General features: G+C 41.7%; 1 protein-coding gene across 1 annotated transcript; it reads left to right on the top strand.

Moving 5' to 3' along the window:
- Positions 1-3,367: 3,367 nt before the first annotated feature.
- On the top strand, positions 3,368-11,270 carry LOC113009519 (prohibitin-2-like). The gene is made up of 10 exons (XM_026147834.1): positions 3,368-3,547; positions 4,395-4,527; positions 4,827-4,911; positions 5,919-5,998; positions 6,255-6,439; positions 6,628-6,757; positions 6,934-7,037; positions 7,383-7,460; positions 7,640-7,719; positions 10,459-11,270. The coding sequence occupies exons 1-10, from the start codon at positions 3,527-3,529 to the stop codon at positions 10,481-10,483; spliced, it is 921 nt and encodes a 306-aa protein (XP_026003619.1). The 5' UTR covers positions 3,368-3,526; the 3' UTR covers positions 10,484-11,270.
- Positions 11,271-15,137: the final 3,867 nt, after the last annotated feature.

Genomic DNA, 15,137 nt, shown 5'->3' with positions numbered 1-15,137 from the left:
TCGTGACTGGAACAAACCCGCTTAATGTAATGTTTGCAACAGTGGTTTCAATGTAGTCTGATAGAGGGCTACACACGTTTGCTTGTTTTTTTTACACTCCTCCATGAATTGTTAAAATGAAACCTTCACACAGTTATGACATAATTAACAACTGTTGTTATTCATTGGTAGAACAAAACAAGCTTTTATTCCATTAATTTATGTTTTAATTGACCTTCACATGACTTAATTCTGATATTTCACTTTGAATAAAATCATTATCAGGGTGAAACCAAAACATGCGTCATTTTATCTTAGCTAGATCCAGATGGTAACAGCAGCTTGAATTCTTTTACAACACCTTTGCTTTGCATATTCTCACTAAATTTTTAGCTTTGGCTTCCTGCGTAGTTCACACATTCACCTCGTTATGTGTTTTTCTTAGCTCCTATCTGGGCTTTGTAAAATAGATTTGTGTTGTAATATAATGGGAGGTGTGGATTAAAGTTACATGATGTTGGAATAAAATGATGCGTTCTGTTTATTTTATTAATTAATAATTTTCCCCGACCTGGTTGGGAAACAATTTCCCCAATTTCAAATGATGCATGTAGAGTTGTTGGAAAAATTCCCATGCACCCTGAAGTATCTTATCGCAGGTAAAGACTTGATATGCTCTTCTATGGCTAGGCCAAAAAACAGGTGGAGTCTCCTCTCTAGTACTGGGGCAAAGACTTCCACAGGCCAAGGAATGTCATTCCCCTAGTTACCCATGGGACCACCATCCCAGTTTGCCAATCCAGAGGGGACTGTCCCTGACCTCCACACAATGCAGCAGAGATTTGTCAACCAAGACAGCCCCACAGCATTTACTTCACTGCAGATACTAGTCAGCTGGCTCCAGAATCCAAGAAACAAACCAAGGGAAGAGGAGAGAGAACTCGATTGCTTCCCCTGCTCCCTTCACTTTTGGCGTCCACCATTGAGACAGGTACCAGCAACTTTACAGCCAGAAATAGAGGAGTGGCATCTGACTAATTTGGATCCTGACCAAAGATCTACTGCTCTTGGAGCAGGCATTTTGCCAGATGGTGCCTCCACATCCACACTGGACATTTGATTGAGATTTCCACATCAGTGCATCTTCCCACACCACCTTGACAGTTGACAGCTCAGCTTCTCTCAGCCTAGGTTGTGGGTGTTAAGTGCACTGATGTGGAAATCTCTTCAGTTTCATGCAGATTTTTTTTATGGATTTTTTTTTTTATGGATTGAACAATTATGTTTAGAAATGTACTTAATATACTGTAGGTCGTTTTCAGTGTTTATTTGTGACAGAGGGATAGCAGCAAGAGAGAAAGGGAAGGATTACAAGATGGTAGTGAGACCTGCTATGATGTATTGTTTGGAGACAGCGGCACTGAAACAAAGAAAGAAAGCAGAGCTGAAGATGTTCAGATCTTCATTATGAGTGAGCAGGATGGACAGGATTAGAACTGAGTCCTTTAGAGGGACAGCTCAGGCTGAGCAGTTTGGAGAAAAAGTGAGAGAGACGAGGTTGAGATGGTTTGGACATGTGCAGAGGAGGGAGAGTGGATATATCAGATAAAGGATGATGAAGATGGAGCTGAGAGGAAAAAGCACATGCTAGGGACAGGGTGAGATGATCCACTGGGATAAAAGACAAAAAATAATCACATAGCAAGCAGAAGAAACTCAAACACTGTTTGGGTAAATTCTACAGGGTGGGCCATTTATATGGATACACCGTAATAACATGGGAATGGTTGGTGATATTAAAGTCCTGTTTGTGGCACATTAGTATATGTGAGGGGGCAAACTCCTCAAGATGGGTGGTGACCATGGTGGCCATTTAGAAGCCGGCCATCTTGGATACAACTTTTGTTTTTTCAATAGGAAGAGGGTCATGTGACACATCAAACTTATTGGTAATGTCACAAGAAAAACAATGGTGTGCTTGGTTTCAACGTAACTTTATTCTTTCATGAGTTATTTACAAGTTTCTGACCACTTATAGAATGTGTTCACTGTGCTGCCCATTGTGTTGGATTGTCAATGCAACCCTCCTCTCCTACTCTTCACACACTGATAGCAACACCGCAGGAGAAATGCCAGCACAGGCATCCAGTATCTGTAGTTTCAGGCGCTGCACATCTCGTATCTTCACACCATAGACAATTGCCTTCAGATGACTCCAAAGATAAAAGTCTAAGGGGGTCAGATCGGGAGACCTTGGGGGCCATTCAACTGGCCCACGATGACCAATCCACTTTCCAGGAAACTGTTCATCTAGGAATGCTCAGACCTGGCACCCATAATGTGGTGGTGCACCATCTTGCTGGAAAAACTCAGGGAACGTGCCAGCTTCAGTGCATAAAGAGGGAAACGCATCATCATGTAGCAATTTCAAATATCCAGTGACCTTGAGGTTTCCATTGATGAAGAATGGACCCACTATCGTTGTACCCCATATACCACACCAAACCATCACTTTTGTTGTTCCAACAGTCTTGGAGGGATCCATCCAATGTGGGTTAGTGTCAGACCAATAGCGGTGGTTTTGTTTGTTAACTTCACCATTCACATAAAAGTTTGCCTCATCACTGAACAAAATCTTCTGCGTGAACTGAGGGTCCTGTTCCAGTTTTTGTTTTGCCCGTTCTGCAAATTCTGTGCACCGATCTGGGTCATCCTCATTGAGATGCTGCAGTAGCTGGAGTTTGTAAGGGTGCCATTTGTGAGTAGCTAATATCTGCCGAAGGGATGTTCGACTAATGCCACTCTCCAGTGACATGCAGCGAGTGCTACGCTGTGGGCTCTTGCTGAATGAAGCTAGGACAGCCACTGATGTTTCTTCATTAGTGACAGTTTTCTTGCGTCCACATTCTGGCAAATCCAACACTGAACCAGTTTCACGAAACTTAGCAAGCAGTTTGCTAACTGTAGCATGGGAGATGGGTGGTCTCGTAGGGTGTCTTGCATTGAAATCTGCTGCAATGACCCGGTAATTTCGATCCGCTCCTCACGTGTTAACCTCTTCGACATGTCAATGGCTGTGAACAAAGAGAAACTTGTAAATAACTCATGAAAGAATAAAGTTACGTTGAAACCAAGCACACCATTGTTTTTCTTGTGACATTACCAATAAGTTTGATGTGTCACATGACCCTCTTCCTATTAAAAAAACCCGTTGTATCCAAGATGGCCGGCTTCTAAATGGCCACCATGGTCACCACTCATCTTGAGGAGTTTGCCCCCTCACATATACTAATGTGCCACAAACAGGACTTTAATATCACCAACCATTCCCATGTTATTACGGTGTGTCCATATAAATGGCCCACCCTGTAGATGACGGCTGGATTTTGGAGGCTAACAGAGACCTCCAGGGGGCAGCATTACTTCTGTGAGAATGCTTTTATGACGTGAAATGCCGAAGAAAAAGGGGACTACATGTCCCAGTGTAGTTTGCGGCCCACGCGGAGGGGTTCCATCTGTGTCGACCTTGGGCTTTGACGTTTAAAACATGGCGAATAAGGAGCCGAATGTAAGTGTTTGAAATGTGACTGGTTTTGAATGAAGACAGCATGATCTTTATTGTTGTGCGACATGTTTATCTGGCACTAATGTGACTGGTGACGAGGCTAAGTTAGCATGCTCCATCAGATTGAGCAGCTTTGCTAGTTTCGTTGTAGTTCACTAACAGCTCGGTTAGCAGCGACAACTGCTGTATGTGATCTAGTAGGCTTTACACGATACAGGTGAGGGCAGGAGATAGTGGGACAGGGCGACCTTTCGCTGTGAGGCAGATGTTTCACACTGTAGGAAATATCATGAGATTACATGTAGCTGACCTTCTGTTAGTAGAGTAACCTGAACTGGGCTATACAGGCAAACCTGCCGGCAAGCTACTGCCGGCAAGCTACTGTTAGACCTTGTTTCTGCTTAAGGATAGCGGGTTTCTTCTCTACTACCACATATGGTTTTCAAGCATTCATCGTTTTTCTTAACTACCTAAACATGCCAATGCCAGCTAACAGTGGGCGGAAGGCAGTGATCCACCGTGGACAGGTCCCACATACATCACAGAGCTAACACAGACACAGCCAATATTCATGTCCACATCCATGTGTATGAATAACCCAGCTGGCATGCATGTGTTTAGGCTGTGGGAGGAGAACATGCGGACTCCACGCACAGAGCCTTAAGTTCAAATCCACAACCTTGGTACTGTGAGGTGATGGTGCTAACCACTGCACCATCATAGCTCCATCAGCTAAATGATAAATCAGAAAAATTAAGCTTTACACCTGACATAAACATAAACCGCACCAAGATACTGATTGTATTTTTGTTGTTGCACTCTCGCCACCACATACAAACACAAACTGCAGCGGTTCATCCAGCACCTGAGGGATCTGGCTGGTCGGATGTCCTCATCTGGTGGCAGAGGAGCCGGATTAGGAGTGAAACTGCTTCTTGGAGCTGGTGCATTGGCATATGGCATTAAAGAAGCCACCTACACAGGTAAACACAATGTGGGATTTTTAGACCATGCTTTAAATTTGTGGCAGCCTGGGTAATGCTATGGTTATTTACAGAAATAGATTCGAAGACCTGTTTAGAAACTTTAATGATGAATTTTGTTAATAACATGCTGTGTACTAGAACTGTACTACTGTACTTATTGATCGAGTTAAAGATGGTGACAAGGCAAGGTTTCACAACTTCAGTCATGCTAATATAGTGTGTGTGTGTGTGTGTGTGTGTGTGTGTGTGTGTGTGTGTGTGTGTGTGTGTGTGTGTGTGTGTGTGTGAGAGAGCAGTGGAGGGTGGTCACAGAGCCATCATCTTCAACAGGATCGGAGGGGTGCAGATGGACACAGTTCTGGCTGAAGGGCTACATTTCAGGTAGAGTTACAGCTAGTGTCAAGATAAATTTTAGATAAATTTATGTGAATCTATTAATGATACAGATTTTGCACTCAGCACAATTAAATGAAATCTCCCTGAATATTCCCCGAGAAACTGACTCTTAGTTCATTAAAAAAAAACAACTTTTTACTATTATTTTTGTGAGTCATTTTGCCTGATGACACCCAAAGCAGTTTCCAAACCACTTTTATGTTTGTTTGAGAGGTACATGATTAGGCAGAGTGAAGGATTCTGTGTGTGCAACTTACACAGATGTCCTTGTATGCAGTCCTCCAAAAAACCAACAGCTCGTAGCCCAGCAGCATTTGCTATGCATAGGTTAAATGCTGATTGATTGACAAGTGTACCTGAAAAGAAACGGACACCAGCTTTGACTGTAAAGGGGAGAAGTGCAGGAAAAAATGTGAAGAAGATGAGAAGCACACTCGGTTTACTTTAGCGCTTTAGGTTTGGACTTTGCTCTTCTTGGCTGGTTCTAGAGATTTTTGATGCTGCCCCCTGGTGACAGTAAATAGTTAGAGCATGTGACTACAAAGCTCTGTGTAGGCTCATGGCCCAGCTGTACTGATGCCTTTAGATCTTTGGTTTAAAGAACTACAAGAAAACCATTGGCTTTAGTACTGCCGTAGTGCAGGAGATGAGCCACAGCCAAACATGGCGGAAACTGTGTGGGTGGCCACAAATCGGCATGTGTTGGGTCCTATGGTATGTGTGTTGTTTTTCAGCCTCAGCCACTCATCTAATAATATAATATAATATAATATAATATAATATAATATAATATAATATAATATAATATAATAAAGACATGAAATGGGCTGTGAGCTCTGTGGTGAGGTCAAGACATTACCTTTAAAAAAAGATTATGAATTAAGAATATTAAAGGTGATCACAGCACATGATATCTAAGTCATTTATAACTTAAATGTGAGTATGCTTCGAAATCTTGATCAGCTTTGCTATGACTTTCAAATCTTTTGTAGGATCCCTTGGTTCCAGTACCCTATCATCTACGATATCAGAGCTAAACCCAGAAAAATCTCCTCTTTGACTGGAAGCAAAGGTAACAAACATGGGGGGCTTTCTCACTCTCTCTCTGTCACACACTCTCTATCTCGATTCTTTATTTGTTATTTGTAATAGTGATCTAGCTCGTGCTTGAGACAGCTGCTGATGAATGTATCGATGTGCCAGTATAATAACTGAGGCGAAAGATTTGTTTTAAGTTCAGAGTTACAAAGGCGAATATAACAAAACTTGTTGGAGAGGTGGCAAAGAAACCATTCAGTCATTTTTGGTGTGTGCATGTTTGTTTGTAGATCTGCAGATGGTGAATATTGGAGTGCGGGTGTTGTCCAGACCCATGGCATCCAACTTGCCAGCCATGTACCAACGGCTGGGGAAGGACTACGATGAGAGAGTCCTCCCGTCTATTGTCAACGAGATCCTAAAGTCTGTGGTAGCAAAGTTCAATGCCTCCCAGCTCATCACACAGAGAGCACAGGTACTGCAGCACCTTCGCACTGCTGGGGGGGATTCATGTTTTTCCTGTTGGCCAGTTACTGTAATCAGCATTGATAAGTTGATCCAGAACAGTAACTATAATATTCAGCTGATTCGACTGTAGATTCAGTCGTTCCACTAAGCTGACACACAGTGCAGATCATACTTGTGTTGCTGTGTCTCGTTTAGGTGTCTCTGCTGGTGCGCAGGGAGCTATTTGAAAGGGCGAAAGACTTCAACATCATTCTCGATGATGTCGCCATTACTGAGCTGAGTTTCAGCAACCAATACACTGCTGCTGTGGAAGCTAAGCAAGTTGGTAAGGCTCAGTATACCACAGTGTTATCAAACAGTGAATCAGACTGCTCCAGTCTGTCATTAGCATCACTGGAGCAACAAACAGCGAAAATGCTGTTGCCATAGTTTTCATTATTGTCTCTGAAGTAAATGTGGCTGCTTGGGTTGCATTGACCACGCCTGTTGTCTTGTGTTTAGCTCAGCAAGAGGCCCAGAGGGCCCAGTTCTATGTGGAGAAAGCCAAACAAGATCAGCGACAGAAGATCATCCAGGCTGAAGGAGAGGCTGAAGCTGCTAAAATGGTAAGCAGACACTGACGTTGTCTCGGTGCAGTGTTAGCAGCAGTTATTACTGCACAACAAAATGCTGTTTTTCTGAGAAGCTGTTACATGTCAGCCAAGAAATAAAGTTGTTCTCTATTATGCGAGTGTCTTTTCCGTGCAAACTGGAAGTCGGGATGTTGTACCTGAAACCTCTACGGTTTCACACATGTATGTAACCCGAGTCAGACAGCAAAACAAGTGCTGAGAATGAACTGTGAGAAACGTAAATATCCATAGAGAACAATCAAAAGTAATCATTCTCTACCTTTCTTGTCATATTGTATGAATGTCGTTAATAATCTAAACACAAACTGTTTCCTTCAGCTCGGCCAAGCAGTGACTAAGAATCCTGGTTACCTGAAGCTGAGGAGAATCCGAGCGGCACAGAACATTGCTAAGACGGTCAGTACGCTCCTTCATTGCCTGTGGCTTCGTTTCTGTTTTGTCTTGACACTCAGTAAAATCCCAGAAATGCGTGCTCTGGCTTTTGAGTAATCAGCAGAATTCCTCCCTGAGGTGAAAATGTAGACTTTAACTCCCAACATTGGGAGGTGACTAATAATTGCTGTGTCTGCTTCCAGGTGGCATCGTCTCAGAACAAGGTGTATCTTAATGCTGACAGTTTGGTCCTAAACCTACAAGACCAGGCACTTTTTAACAAGTAGGTTTACCCACAGTCTCTGTCCCTCACAAACATACAGACCAACACACAAATGTCTGCATCGCTTCATTGTTTCATTTTATTACTCGGACCATGCACAGATTACCAGTTTTGTACCAGATTTCGCTGTCAGCTAATTTCCATCTGCATCACTTCAAAGGACGCTGCATCCTCTTTTAGTTTCCACTTGTCTTGACTGTGAACGATCGGAGGCTGAAGCTCAACTCCCACGTTCAGTTTTGTTGGCATCTGCACACAATCAGCAGACTGCACATGGCTCAGTAGTTACAAAGTGAAACAACACTTTACATTTCAGTGAGTAAAGCAGCCAGATCCCTGTGAACCTCCGTCTTAATCTACATCACTTTAACAGAAAGTATAAACAGTGTTTCTTTTCCTGTAAAATATCCTGCTGGCATCAACATAAATTCAATTGCAACATTATTGCCTTCACTAAATTCACTTTTATTAGTTTATAAAACAAAGCACAGTCTTTACTTTTTAGCTCATCCAGCTGAAGGACTTGTGCCATGTTGAGGCCTCCAGTGTCCATCTGTCCACAGTTCAGCTGCTGCTCTTCGTAGAGTCTTTTTAACATTTTAGCAAAACTTGCAGGTGACGATCACCTAATGGTTTCCCCCACAAACTGTGCTCAAAGTTGCTTTACGGGCGGTGACCTACGAATGATGAGGGAGCCGGATGAGCTTTTAGATTATTAAACTTCTGGTCTTTATGTAACTTTTCAAAAACAAACTGTTCTAAACAAAAACCCCTCAAACACACCTCTCCACCAAAGCATGGCACTTTTTACCCCATCAGCTGTGAAAGGCTATTGTGGTCACCAGTGTTGAAAATAAAAATTAGTTACTAATTACTGATTACTTCTCCAAGAGAGTAATCCTATTACTTTACTCATGACTTATTTTCAAAAGTACAGTGCATGGTCGTACTCTATATTATCCATCGTTGATCTTCACACGTCGCACGCTCGTACGTCATTGTCATGAGACACTCTCACAAACAAAATCGCGGTTTAGTAACGCAGCGTGCTTATGAGGAAGAAACAGTAATCTAATTACCGTATTTCCCGGACTACAGAGCGCACCTGAATATTAGCCGCACAAGCTAAAATCAGGGGAAAATCCTGTTTTGTACATACATTAGCCGCACCTGACCAAAAGCCGCAGGTGTTTCAATGTTGACTCATCATATGTAAGAGAATATGCACAAAGGGAATTGTCAGGAAAGAGATGGCTGTTTGGAGACACACCCCTTTTATTAATATTTTGAAAAACAAGTTATGGGTACATATTTGCATAACTTTTTAGGTATATGTACAAGTAGCGGTAATTACAAGTACGAAACATGTACTGTGCTTCATAAATGAGTAACAAATGTAGTACATAACAATAACCTACAGCACACCAGAGAAATAGATTCGGACTACCTTTTAGGCTCAGGTGCAGTGACACGGCTTTAACAAGAAGAAAAGTCAGTCATTCACCACCATCTTCCTGCGCACTAAAACCACCAAAGTCCTCTTCTCCAGTGTCGGAAACGAACAGGCTCAGGATGGCTTCGTCATCCACTCTCCGCTTCTTTCCTTTGTTGTCAGTGTCAGAGTCGAACACCCTCTGAAGGGCCGTGGCGGTGTCCTCCTCTCCATCATGCAGCAGTCCAGCCCTTCGAAATCCGTTGGTGATCGTGGATGTTTTCACACTTTTCCACGCTGTCAGATTCCACCGGTGGAGTTGAGCATAACTTGCTTTTCGCAAGTTTATCGCCGCTCGTCATCCACGACTCCCGCTGAACGCGTAGCGTTAATTTGAAGTTTGTTTTTCGCGCTACTTGTACGGCACTATGTTGCCTGGCGGATGGATACGTGACCAACATACCACTCTTGAACCCAGATACTGTGTGTCTGATCACATGCCCTTCCGCCAGGCAACGTAGTGCCGTACAACAGCGGAACAAACAAAACAAATCGTCTTACGATATCACAAAAATCACGGACAATCTATAGAAAAGCCGCACCTGACTAAAAGCTGCAGGGTTCAAAGCTTGTGCAAAAAGTAGCGGCTTATAGCCCGACAATTACAGTACCTTTTTGCAATAGTAATCCCTTACTCTACTCGCTACTTGAAATAAGTAATTGGATTACAGTAATGTTACTGCCCATCCCTGGTCGTAACCCAGGCAGGTGGGCAGCATGCACACTGAAGTTTGTAAATGCAATAACACACAATGACCTTGAACTCAGTTCGAGTCAACTTGACGAGAGGTCAGGACTGGCAGCAGTCATTAGTTTTATATAGTACCAAATAAAAACACAAACTACTTCCTCTGGAAAATGTATGAACACTCTTCAGTCTCTATTTTGTCCACAACACATAAGCAAGAAAACAGCTAACGGGCTTCACATCTGCATCGTATCTGAAACTTGTGCCTTTATTTTTGTAAATACAGATTTAGTTCAACTAAATTTAATAAGTGAAATGTTTAATATTTATTGCCTGTTCATCGCTAAAGGATCTGGTCTCTGCTCTGTGTTGCACTTTTCTTCTGACTCAGCTTTTTCAACAAGGTTGTTAAATTCCATTTCTACGTTTTACCACTGAGTTTATTTCCACTCCTGATAACATGAAATTTGAACAGTGTTGTGCTCGACAGCAGAGTTGTGACTCTGAGTTTAACTGTGTATAACAGTGTACGCTAATGTGGTGTTCCCTTGTTTTTCAGTTTGACAATGGGTGCAAAGAAGTGATGAAGAGGACACGAGCTCTTGCAGAGGCTGTTGATTTTGCTTTGTGCTACTGGAAAAATCAACGTACATGACTGGAAACTTGATTTCTTTATGGTTTTTCTTGTTTTAATTCTCTCATGTGTCGGAGTGACTTTCATCAATGAGTTGTCTAGTGATACATAAAGGGGACGTTATTAAAATCCACATTGAATACGTCTAACAGATTTGTTGAAGAAAAGATCAAAATCCAGTTTTACCAGAGACTTTTGTGTTGAAGGATTTATGCAACAGTACATATGGATACTTAAGAAGATCAGAGACTTCTGTCAGGAGGAGCTCATTGGCCTAAAACGTCTCCAAGCCGCTTGTCTAGTTTGGCTGCCGATGTTCGTTTTACATGTTTTATCAATAAATGTTCCTGTTTCCTCTTTACAGCTATGACATGAGAATGTTAGCTCCATCTACACATGTGTGTGAGTTTATAATACAGCCACTGCTGCTAGCAGACCATCTTATGCATTAATAAAGTTTATTAGGAAAAGTTCTCATTTCTATTAGTTACACCGCTCTACTAACCAGCTGTCAAAGGTTAACTGCAGGGTTAAGACAGAGAGGCAGACAACCGCTCATGCTCATAGTCACACCTGTGGCCAATTTAGGATTGCCAGAAAACGCAACTCATGCATGTGATGGGACTGTGAGAGGAAGTCAGAGAGAACCTACACAAGTGCTGGGACAACATGCAGGCTCCACAGATTTGACTACAACTGTTAAAGAAAAGGAAAATAAAGGAAAATGCAATATCAAACAGCCTACTGGAAGGTTTGTTGTAGGACAGCTTAATACGTAATATAATTGTATATACCAAAATACCCAAGTGCCAACAGGCTGTCTAGCTAGCGTTGGCTCCAGCCCGACCGCGACCCTGAGAAGTGGAAAAGTTCAATGGATGGATGTCTCCTGTGGTATTACTGACTGTTATTACTAGTTGGGACAGCTGGAGGCACTACACCAGTGCAGGATCTGGTGTGTTCTATGGATCTGTGTCAGCCTGCTGTGTGTGATTCCTGAGTCAGGTTTATGGCGTTTTGCCCTGACATCGCATGTGATGAAGGTGGGAGTATGCCCACCAGAGACCAGCAGTTTGCACATAGATCCAATTTGGAAATAGGTGACGCAATCATATACATGCTGCAGAGAGCATACTGCTTTCTAGATGTGCTCCAGAAGAAGGTTAAGGTTGCATTCACTGACCTTTCTTAAAGAAAGCTACTTTCTCCTTTCAGGTTTCTCATATAAAGCTAGAGCAGCAAGCGCTTCTGTCCATTTGGCCTCTTTAGAGTTTTGGTTTCAATCTTGAGAATGGTGTTTCTTTACTTTCTAGTAAGAGTGAGGTTTTGTTGTGGCCTTGGAGACCTTGACATTGAACCGCTTCCTTTTTCTCCTCCGATTTATTTTAATGGTGGAAGTTAATCGTGAATAAATTCCTACGATTTATTTGGAGGCTTAATCTGTGGTTTGCCCTGCTGGCACTTTTTAACTTCATGTGTCCTCTAGACTTTGCAGTAGAGGGAGTTATGGCAGCTTGGTTTAGTGCAAGGTAATTTCAGATGCAGCTTTTTAAAGAGCTCAACAATCATCACCATAAAGTACATCTGTGCAGTTTGTCACAAGTGTGTCTGCTAGCTCATGGACAGCTGCTCTATTTCCCAGTGATTGAGAAAAATGACACTGAGATGGAGGAAGCTGTAAGATGAATTATTTTCAAAGGTAAGGGCTGCTCAGGAAGTGAAACTTTATCATTTGAAAAAGCAAATCTTACATATAATGTTCTAATTTATTTTAGTTTATATTTGGATATTAGATCTATAAACAATGTGTTGCTGAATTGTTTTGTGGAAAAAAACATTCAAAACTTAAGTTTGTGCTATTGAAAGTTTGCATGAAAAAAAAATGTTTTGCAGGCTAAACTAGTTTGCAGCACTGTGGTGAAGTTTTTCAGTGATGCTGTTAACAGGGTGTGTTGCTCCTGTTGGGTTACATCAGGTACTTTTTAGGATGTTTAAGGTAATGTGCTAAACTCTAAATCTTACACTAGCTTTATGCTAACTGGGATTGGAAATCAACCATGTGGCGACCCTCAAAGACCAGTGAATGTCAGTGAAAGAAAGAAGCTTTAGATTTCATTATGGTTTTGCTTTTTTCATTCAAAGGAAAAATCCATCCTTATGCTTCACAGTTGTGGGGCGGTTGATTCAACAGGCACAGCTGAAGTTGCTGACTCTCAGTAAGTTAACTGTGTTCAAAGCAGTTAGGTCAGTCCAGCTCCACTTTACACTGCAGCTCCACTCTGGGTTTCCCTGCAGCCTCTGCGGCGCCTCACTTCTCCCTCCCTCCCATGTTTGTCTCATCCGCCATTTCAAATAGGATTACAGCAATCCTGTGATGGTGGAAGAGGGAGAGGAGATTTGAGGAAGGAAGTAGAAATGTATCTGAAAATAGGGGCTGGAATTGTGAAGCAGTGATTAATGCATGCGCTGCTAGTTATGAGTAAAACTTTAACATCAGTGCAGTCAGCCAATGTAAATGTGTTAGTAGCAAATGCAGAACACTGATACCCATTTGTTACCTTTCAAATTCAAAGTACAATTATATGCAGTAAATAAATAAATAAAAAATATACACAGCCATCCTGTCTGGATCAAAGCTCATTTAAAATGGACTGAGGAAAAGTGGAAAACTGCTCTAAAGTCAGGAGAATAAAAATGTTTATTTCTATTTGGAAAACAGAATGGCTTTTTAGTAGAAAGGTCCAGGTGCTGAACTGGCATGTCTGTAGTGCAAACCTTTGAACAACTGAAAAAGGCCAATGGAGACCAGGGACTGCTGAACAGCTGCAGTGCTCTGAAAGATGAGAATGGGACAATATTCCCTCCCAAAGCCCAGCAGCTGCTCTCCTCAGGTCTGGGCTGGAACGAAAACTATTTTTAAACAAATATCTCAACTTTCTACTCCTTACATTTTCAAAACAGGCTCATTACTTTTACCAATTTGCGGAACAGCAACACATAAAAGTTAGTCCTGTTTGTATATGAATCATCAGGGGATGTCGCATAAAAGATGAGAGAGTCAGAACCGTGTTTTCAAAGTCAGGAAGTCAGGTGTTAAAGTGGGACTGTGTTTTGTTTTTTTTAACCCCTAGTAGAAGACGAGCGAGCATAAAGGGAGTCACGTTTTTTAACCATCAGGTAATTTTAAATGCAACATTTCTATCAGCAAACGGCAAAGCACCCACCCACCACTTTAATCACACTCAAGATCTTGTTCTAGCATATGACATAGAAACTGAACATTTAACAGTGTTTCCTGAAAACCCTCTTTGGTCTGATCATTTCCTAATAACATGTGAATTTACAAGAATGGATCACACAGCAGTGGGGAGTAGAGTTCATCACAGATGTCTTTCTCAAAGCGCTTTAACTCAGTTTAAGAATATATTTCAGCCACAGTTATCTTCTTCAATGCCTTGTACCAACACTACCTGAACACTACTCCAACAGAGGTTGATTATCTTGTTAATAATTTTACGTATGACACTGGATACTGTAGCTCCTGTGAACAATAGAGCTTTAAAATCAGAAGTACCTGACTCCCTGGCAGCTAAATCGTAAGCTGGAGAGAAAATGGCGTATCACAAATGTAGAAGATCATTTAGAAACACTTTGCTGCTTTATAAGAAAGCCCTTCGCAAAGCCAGAACATCTTACTATTCATCACTGATTGAAGAAAATAAGAACAACCCTAAGTTTCTCTTCATCGCTGTAGCCAGAGCGCTGTTGAGACAAACATCCTTTTAACATAAACTTGTAATGACTTCATGAACTTCTTCCCAGATATCATTTTCACCATTACCCTCCTAAGACCTGAACTCTTTCATGGCATGCATTTTTAATTTCTCTTTGCTGTTTGGGCTGATTGGGACCTGATGAATGCAAAAACAAAGAATTACCTGATTTTAGTTTCTGAGAAAAATGAGATCCACATATGAAGACATTCGTTTAAAACGTCGATAGAACAGTGGCAGTATGTCCTCATGAGTGGATATCAGGCCCTTGTAGAGCAAAATTTAGTATTTTGTTCTAGACAACCCAAAATGTGATGTCCACATATGTGGACGTCAGGTCCTAAGAGGTTAGAGACAAAATTACTCATAACCATCTCACAGACATAAAATTATGTACAGCTACTTTCAGTAGCGTTGATATTCATTTAGACTGTTTTCCTCCAGTTGATCTGAGTCAACTTCAGTAATTACGTCCTCCAAACCATCAATGTGTCTTTCAGACCCCATTCATACAAGACTGCTCATAAAAGTCCTACCATTAATGAAGTTTCAGTCCTAAATATGATCAGCCTATCTATAATAATTGTCTATGTACCACAGACCATGAAAGGTGGCAGTATTTAAACCATTACTTAAAAAGCTCCAAGCTTCTTTTTTTTATCTCAAAAATCGTTGAAAGAGTGATTTTCAAACAGCTGACTGATCATCTGCAGAGGAATTGTCATGGTCCTGGGTGTGGTGACCCAGTGTTCATGTCTTTTTGAGTTTTGTTAATATTCCTTGGTTTTGTGTCAGTCATTGTTTTGGTTCTCTTTATTGTTTTTGTGCTTA

The sequence above is a fragment of the Astatotilapia calliptera genome, chromosome 17 (assembly GCF_900246225.1).
Source record: "Astatotilapia calliptera chromosome 17, fAstCal1.2, whole genome shotgun sequence".
NCBI classification, from domain to species: domain Eukaryota; kingdom Metazoa; phylum Chordata; class Actinopteri; order Cichliformes; family Cichlidae; genus Astatotilapia; species Astatotilapia calliptera.
The sequence above is the reverse complement of the archived record's forward strand: the minus strand, read 5'-3'. Positions and strand labels throughout refer to the sequence as shown.